We start from the raw sequence: 8,813 nt of genomic DNA, 5'->3' as shown, positions 1-8,813 counted from the left end.
TACACACCTGTAAGGCAGTTTTGGAAGCAGCTCTAGCAGCAGTCAGAATGGTGGATGCAATTAGGTACCCCTCTACAAGGCGTGATGGTTCAGTCAGTTGATTTGTAGGGCAGCAGATTTGTGGAGCCAGGTGGACATCTGCTGATAAATCATAGAAGCAGTATTGTGTAGGGCATTTATTCAGTGCTTACAGTATAGCAGTCGTATCGTCATCTTGCTGAGGTCAGTTGCCAGGGAAGGATGCCAGCCCCGAGTGTGGGAGAGTGCTGAAGTCGGTACCCGGCATTCAATAACTCGGCCAACTCGCAGTGTCATCCCACAAAGGGGGCAGTGGCGGGGCAGTCTCTGGGAAGTCGCTCACGGCAGCAGGCAGGGAGGGGCAGCGAGAAGCTGGGAACGCCCGGTTGTGCGGAGCCGAACTGAAGACCCCGGTGTAGTATGTGGCGACAGTGGCCCACAGATTCGAGCCCGGAGTAGCAGAGTGTGCCTGCACGGGGCAGGTGGCAGTTGGGCAGCTAGTCTGGCCCAGGTGTGAAATGTGGGTCCTCGGCTAGCGGCCACAGAGTCGGCTGCAGCCACCCCACAGGTGGCTCCCAGCTGGAAGGCGCGAGTTCAGCTACCGGCGGCACTGAGGCTGGGCACTGCCGTTCCACAGCCAGAGGAGGCTGTGTGTGATAATGGGATGCAGGGTGCCTCATGTCAGGTCGACGGCTGTCGCAAAGTACCCTAAGGAGCTGGCTGCAGGTGCTGAGAGGGACTATGTAGCTGAAACGAGCAGTATTTACATTGGCTCGCTCTGCCACTTTGGTGGTGGGGGTGGGGGGAGGGGGGGATGCCCTGCTGGCTTCTTGCATCAGCCTTTTGTGACGGCTGTCCAGTTGCTTGGCTGCAAGTTATTAGTGCCAAGTTTCAAAGCAGTTAATGAGGATAGCTGGCACATGAGAGCTCCATCAGCCCAATCTTATGGTGGATGACTAAATCAATATGTGCCACACATGTGCGTCTGAATATTTTTGTAGCAGCATTATTCATCTTTTTTCTGGGTGAAAGTCAAATTTAAACAAGAGTATTTTCTCTGGGTATTACTATCACAAACATAAATATTCCTCCTGTACTTTACACATTCCTCTACCTATGAAAATGGGAGACAATGTTGAGAGTGAGCATGAAAAAGGTATTAATGGAATGAAACTAAAATTTTACAAGAGACATTATTTATTCACTTTCAGTTTACATAACAATAAGATTGCAGTAAAAGTAATCAACATCATATCGATAAATTACAATTAACATGACTTTTACTGAAGAACTTACCAACAGACAAGTATATTAAAAAGATTTCCTCCATGAGGAATTACACACACACACACACACACACACACACACACACACACACACACACACACACACACACACAGAGTCTCCACCTTTCTATAAACACTGAGACACAATATGCATATATAACAATATCCAGTTACTGAGAAGATTGTTCAAGATAAACAAATATGATATGAAAACTGTAACTATTAATATAGTTGAATGGTTCCTAAATATAATTTGTCACAAAAATTATGGTTCTTTTTTTCAGTAATGCTATATCTCATATACAACAAAATACATAAAAAAATATTGTGAAACTTCTGAAATAACTGAACACTGTCATCCACAAACTATTATTTCCGTAACTTGTTTCAGGGTAAACACATTTGTAAATGGATAGTATCAAACAAGGAAACTAGATACTAATGCTGTGCAGACATCTCTCTGTTCTTCTGTGATTACCCAAATCCCACCAAGCTTTATGATACAATTGTTATTGCAGTCCCTGTGTTGTTCAGAATTATGGTGCAGGCACACCAGCAACTACAGCCAGTACGAAATACATGAAATGTTTTTGTAGTTTCGAATATGGACAACTATCAGCTATATAATGGAATGACGATAGTGAAAATTTGGCCAGCCTGGAACTCGAACCCAGATTTCCTGCTTATTACATGTGGTCGGCTAATAGCAAGGTGAAAGCACGTGATAAGAGGGAGATCCCGGTTCGAGTCATGGTCCGGCACAAACTTTTACTGTCATTATTTCATAATACAGGTGACAGTCATCCATATTTGCAACTGCAAATACATTTCACGTGAGCCTGATGAGGGTATATTATATATCGTCACTGTGGACAAATGCCCAAGTCTAAAATGGATGCATATATCCCTAGACATGGAAGTTGTAACAAAATGTATGCCACCTGGCTTAGTGCAGTCTTTAAGGAGAACAGAGAATGTGTAGATCATTGGGCAAGCTGTACCTGAGGACTCGAAGGTATTCCAAGCAGAAACAAACTCAGTTTCAGAAATTATGACATCTTATTTTCACCATATTCTACATTTTAGCTTGAAGTTGAACAGCCACAAAGTAACAGCCACACAGTAAATATGTGTAGAGGATTGTGGCACAAGGAAACATTTTGTATGAAAATAATAATTCAGTTGTAATCATTAATGAAACACTTTTTTGTCCTTCTGCTGAGCTGACAAAACAAAACTAGGGTAATATTATTTCTTAGAACCCCAAGGAGATGTTTGAATGACAGCATCATAACACAGGGTGATGGTATGAAGTTTGGGAAAAAGTAAGCTGGTATTTTTTTTACAAGGAAAATAACAAATCATTTTTCCATTTGAGATTAGAATATGAGGAACTGTCATGAAAAATGTGTGGTTTCAGTAAAGATCTGCTTCTCCCCTTGTCCTCAAAACTGGTGGTTCCCTCTCAGAGTGTCCTGCCCTCCTTTTTTAACCTTGCGCAATCTATTCCTCTCTCTTTTCTGTAGAGGGAACTATTAGCTCTAAAAGAAAGAACAGTGTACATAATTTTACATACATCTGTTGACAGTACTGTCATTTCTTTGTTCTGGCTAGCAGTTCCCTCTCGTAATTTCATCGTTTTCCTGAGAAAATTTGCCTTTTGATACAACTAGAGACAAGCACAAAAAAGACCAGCCAGACGCTTATTAATTACCAAGGTACAATCATTTCCAAAATGACGAAGATGCGTTTGTCGAAATCATCGGTGTTCTCCACGTTGTGGTTCGGCTGCGAGACCTGGATTGTAAAGCTGGTAACGAGAGCAGAATTGGTGCCTTTGAGATGTATTGTTGGTAGAAGATGGCACACATTCTGTGGACAAAAAGAGGAATCCAGTGCTTCCATTAAAGAAGAACTTAGCATCACAAGAAGTTTACCTTCCTGTGTGTGTCAAATATACTTCCAGTTCCTCGGGCACATTTTGAGAAGGGGATCGAACATTTTAGAAAAAACCACCCCACAAAACTGACGGCAGAAGACCAAGTGGAAGAGCAGCGAGTAGGCTGTCAGATTGAGGGAAGGAGGTTGCCGACCTACCTCTTCGCATTATATCAAGAAGAGCTGAAGACCGCTGTGGATGCAGACATTCAGTTACTGAAGAAATGAGGTCACTACACTCGGCAATGAATAAACCAACTAATAATGATGAATCAAAATAATTTGTGCCGTACTGGTACTCAGACACGGACTCCCTGTTTATCGTGAGCAGCCATCTGAAGACACCTCCGCACTGTTGTTCCCTGCTACAGTTTCTGAACACTGCTACCAGAGGTTCTACCAAGGGGTGTGGAAACAGAACAGGAGAGCACCACTGACGGATATGTCAGCTTTAATGAGAGTTTTAAAAGGCATACTCACGTAGCACAGTCGTCAGGTGGATGCTTGCGGCAAGTGAGAAATCTGAGTCCGAGTCCCATTATGAAAAAATTTTTTAATAATTACAACACAATGATTAGATTACTGATTTCTGACCAATTTTCACTGATATCATTTCGTGTCTAGCATCATCAGGGATTTTATCTCTTAAGTCCATTTGTTTCATTTCAGTGAATCTAATTCTATAGAGAAAAAGTTGACACTTATGCTTTTCAAATCGAATCAAAACCATAGTCTGGCTAGAAAAATTACGATAAAGATAGGTCGCTCAGGCTCTCGGATCGTAATGAACATTCATGGAATAGGTTAACGATAGCAAACTGTGCTCAAATGTTACAGTTGTGTTCAATTGTGAGCTGAGAGTTTTCAAAGATCGACAACTATAATTAAGACTGTATATGGATGATTAAGTAATAAATGGAGATAAAAGTAAAGTACAAATGATAATAGCAAGGAGATAGAGAAATGTGATAAATTTAGAAAGTAATTGAACAATTTGTAATGGCTTGCTTTGCCAGGATCTATTACAATATTACTGATGCAGCAGTGTACACTGACCGGTGAGTCAATAAACTACCAGACACAATCAGGTCAAGCAGGCTGCCTCAGTGTCTGAAGAACATAAACAAACTACAAAAACCCAGAAATAGACTGAAACACTTTTTAAATTTTGCTTGCCCATATAGAGCTATACCGAAAAGCCCAGTATGATGACTGTTTATTACCAAATAGTAAGCTGTGACATAAGCACAGAAATGCATGTGAAGAATTTGTTTTGTGCACACATACTATTGTGATAATACTTTTATTATATGTTACATTAAAGATTCTTTCTGTTATATTATAAACAAAGTTCAAGTGGTATATGTAGTGTACAGGGTAGTGCGGTAAGATAAGTGACTGTTTTTCTCTGTATTCATGTGTAGCCCATTATGTACTGTTGTACTAGATACTATGTAATATGCCAGTATATATAAATATGGTCTTGTTTTTACATATGTGTTTTATGAAAAATTTAAGCATTGTACACATACTGTGTGACATTCATACATGTAAATTGTCTACAAGTGAGCAAATGAGATGACATTATATGACAGCATGTGACATTCTGCCTGTGGCTTCCCTGAGAAGGCTATATGTGCTCCAACGTGTACACGAGGTAGCTGCCTGATCTTCAGGACAGCTGGCTTATAACTTGCTTGCTACCTATGTTACATCAAAAAGCCATTAGAAAATATGCAAGTAAGAATTTTTTAAATACAGTTTATTTTACCTGAGATATCTCATGAAGTGTCTAATATTTACAGCTGTGATGCTTGTATTTATGACCAATATGTTATTTACAAAAATGAACATACACTATTGAAGGACGGAATTCTGGACAGAATTATTACTAATAATGAGCAAAGCTTTTATTACTGCCACCTTGACTTTGGATCATTCAGTTTCATCCTCCATGCCTTCTTCAGATGATCAAAAACGTTAAACAGAAATATGAAACAATGAGGCGTGTATTACGATACGAGCAAGTGCTTATTGCATCCACGACTGGGTGTAGAGGTAGATGACGTGCCTTATGGCAGCATGGTTCTGTGTGTTTCTTAATGCTTCATTCGTCACACTGGAGTAGCTTTTCTTTCAGTTCATCCAATATTTCAACAAACCTAGAAAAAAAGATAAGTTTTATTTTTTAATCATTTGTCGAAGATGAATACTTTTGCAGCAAACTTTGGCTTTATAAGTTGCCATTATTATAGTCTCGGACTATGCCCCAACTCAACAATAAAAGTGATTGGAGAAATATTAAGTTACATTGCCTGAAAGATTATTTATTTATTTAGCTCCTTTGATGAATGCAGTACAATATACCAGATGATTGAGGCAGCAGACAAATCATAGTATTCACAAGAGAAAATAACCACCTTAACATGTATATACACTATGAATTCATGTACTCATTTACTGAACAGAAACTATTGAGAAAATTTAGAGAACTGGCATTTGAAGCTGACTGCCAAACAATTCCATTGCTGCCAATGTATATTGCCCATAAGGACCTCAAAAATAAGACATGAGAAATTAGGGCTCATACAGAGGCATATGGACAATCGTCCTTGCCTTGCTCTATTTGCGAGTGGAACAGGAAAGGAAATGACAAGTAGTGGTACAGTGTATCCTCCACCATGCACTGTACGGTGGCTTGTGGAGTATCTGTGTAGCTATAGATGTACATGTAGAACAGAAGCAATGGTACTGCAGATATTCTATACTAGATATTTCAACAGCCTGTTTCTTACAATACATTTTATGATTTTCTCCTTTTAATCTAGTACTGTGATTGTGTATGTCACCCTTAATACACTTTAGTGTGTCTATAATATAGATGCACAACAATGGTAGCACTTTAAGTATTTAAACCACAGTTTATAATTCAGGAGTAATAGCAGAAGCATTTAGATGTATGCAGACACACACAAAAGAGAATGAAAACTTTGCTGGTTTCTGGAAGAAATCCTTTGATGGGCTACAGTACAAAACCACACACACTCACTCCAATACGTCAAAGGATTTCTTACGAAAGCTACCAAAGTTTTCACTCTCTTTTGTGTGTGCCTATTGATGACTCAACGTTTCTACTGTTCGGTGAGTGACCTCATTTACTCTTAAGTTATTTACCTTCTCTAGAACTTTCCTTACTATCTTATTATATTTTAACTATAGTTTACTCGGTTGTGTAGCTGAGCTGCCTTTTCAATTCTAAAGGTTCCCTGAGCTGAATATGAGGCTGTATTTCAGGCGAGCACGAAAATATGCACAGTAGCCACTAATTAGTGGTTGTGCCCTTAAGCACCAATTACAGACCATCATTGCCCATTGGCTCTGTGCTAGAGTGCCAGACTACAGATCCAAAGGTCTCATATTCGATCCCTGGTCAGTCCTAGAATTAATATACATCACTCATCACTTCTTCCATCTCTGCCAATGTTTGTTAATGTGAAAAATGCTGAGATGCATCATGGTTCTGAATTCGAGTTCAACTCCAGGTCTCCCTATAACTGAGTGGGTGAGACAGATCAGAAGTCTCAGGTAGACAACGGCACACCGACTCCGACAAGATCGTACCTAGTGAAGCACGAGGTGTTCAAACCGAACTTTGGGTCGATGACAGTCATTATGTTCTTTTAAGAATCTTTAAAAGATAACAGCATTTACTTGTTTGTTTATCTGTAAACATATTGCCCTGTATACCACATAGATGGAGTTCAGGAGCATCCCCACATAAATAAGACATCTGTCACGTTTTAGTTGAAGATGCACAGCAGAATATAGGGAATTGATGAAGTCGATGTTCTGCACTGGCTCAGTGAAACATTATAAAGTGCCACCACACGATCTGCTACATAATGTAAGGACAATAGTCAGGGTCCAATGGGACAAAAACCTCCATCAGTCATATGAAATTAAAGGGGGACACTATGCTGCAGTGGAATCTAATCTCCTTCATACAAAAACTGCAGATACTGCAAAAAGTTTATAGTGACAATGACACAACTTTGATTCGATCACGGGAGATTCTGGCACATCTCTACCTTCTCAATGTGATCACACCATTTTTGTATGAGTACGGGAAGACCGTTACATGAGACATTAAGAAACTACAAAACTAAAGTAGTGTCTGATGTCCTCTGGCACTGCTTTACCAATAAACATTAAAAACCATTTAGTAACAGAAGACATAAAAGTGTATAGGCTCCTACATGATTTTATAACAGAGAGACTAATAAGAATAAAGGTAAAGTGACTTCTTATTTTAAAATTTAAATTACAATACAGTAAATGTATGTTCATTTTCATAGATCATTGATTTAATTTCATTTTAAATGGATTTAATGGATAACTGTTGTATTGTATGATTCTGTGGAAGGGGCACAATTTTTGATAGTATACAGGAGACAAGTGGAAAAGAATAGCAAGTTTGCATGAATGCAGTGGTAAAAAGACAATACTCGAGTGATATATTCGCCTTTTATTTGAAATCAGTTAGCATTAAAGCTTTATATAACACACTATTTCTTTCTCAGAAATAAAGCTGTGGTTCATACCATATAAAAGACATTGCAGTAGGTGCTCCCAAGGGATTAATACTGTGCAGCCGACTGGAGCCCGATCTCAGACTCTCAACTTTCACGGGAGTTGAGTGTACCGGGTCAAAACTTCAGTCTGCCAGAACTTGGGCCAATACCTACATCGTATTCTCTACGTAAATGGTTTCCTGCACAATGTTAGTCTCAAACTTATGATGTACGCTGACAACACGGTAATTATCTTCACACATCAGAGAGAAGAGGAGGGTGAAAATGAATGTCTTGAACACTGAAATTATAAGTGTTTACCATAAAACAATCTTACTTATAAATCATTCCAAAACAACATCTACAATGTTTAAAATGAAAAAGAATGAACTGTATAAAGTAAATATTAAAATAAAGAGTGTGACAGTGGTCAGAGTTGTTAGCAAATGATGTAGATAAGCATATGACAAGGGGACAGCACACAGATACACTGCGTGAAAAGATAGCCACACAGATCTTTCAGATCTTCAAGAAATTTCAAATCTACCAGATCCAAAAACAGCAAAACTTGAGGATGAGAAAGCTCTCAGGACAACATATTACAGACTCATGTTACAGCACCTGTTTAATTCAATTCAGCTATGGAAAAGTGACAAGCTCTGCTACTAAAACCCTCAACATTACACAAGCAACCTTACTCATTCTACTCCACAGATCTCATCCACAAACAAATCCTTCTGACAACTCACAAGCATCCTGCTCCTGGCCAACGCCACTGCTTTCTCTAACTCACACCTCGGATCACCTTCCTTTGCCTTCACGATCTCGGTGGCATCCTCATCAAACTGTATGACATTCTGAGATTATTATTTGCACCCTGAGTTTCTTACTTCTGCAAACCTTCTTGTCGCAATATGTGTCTCGTTCCCCCACCCACTACCTCTTACTCCAGCCACACCACTGGCAAATCCTACAACACAATGCACAGTGTTCCGAATAG

At 39.4% G+C, this 8,813-nt stretch overlaps 1 protein-coding gene across 1 annotated transcript in view; it reads right to left on the bottom strand.

Annotated features, from left to right (window-relative positions):
• Positions 1–4,655: 4,655 nt before the first annotated feature.
• The window catches only part of LOC124551115, a 409,786-nt gene continuing 405,628 nt past the window's right edge, over positions 4,656–8,813 (bottom strand). The window contains exon 10 of the mRNA XM_047126062.1: positions 4,656–5,404. Within this exon, the coding sequence (XP_046982018.1) occupies positions 5,350–5,404 (55 nt within the window). The 3' untranslated portion in view covers positions 4,656–5,349. The remainder of the gene's footprint in view (positions 5,405–8,813) is intronic.

This window comes from Schistocerca americana, chromosome 9 (genome assembly GCF_021461395.2).
Source record: "Schistocerca americana isolate TAMUIC-IGC-003095 chromosome 9, iqSchAmer2.1, whole genome shotgun sequence".
Classification (NCBI taxonomy): Eukaryota; Metazoa; Arthropoda; class Insecta; order Orthoptera; family Acrididae; genus Schistocerca; species Schistocerca americana.
This window is presented reverse-complemented; position numbering and strand designations above follow the sequence as displayed.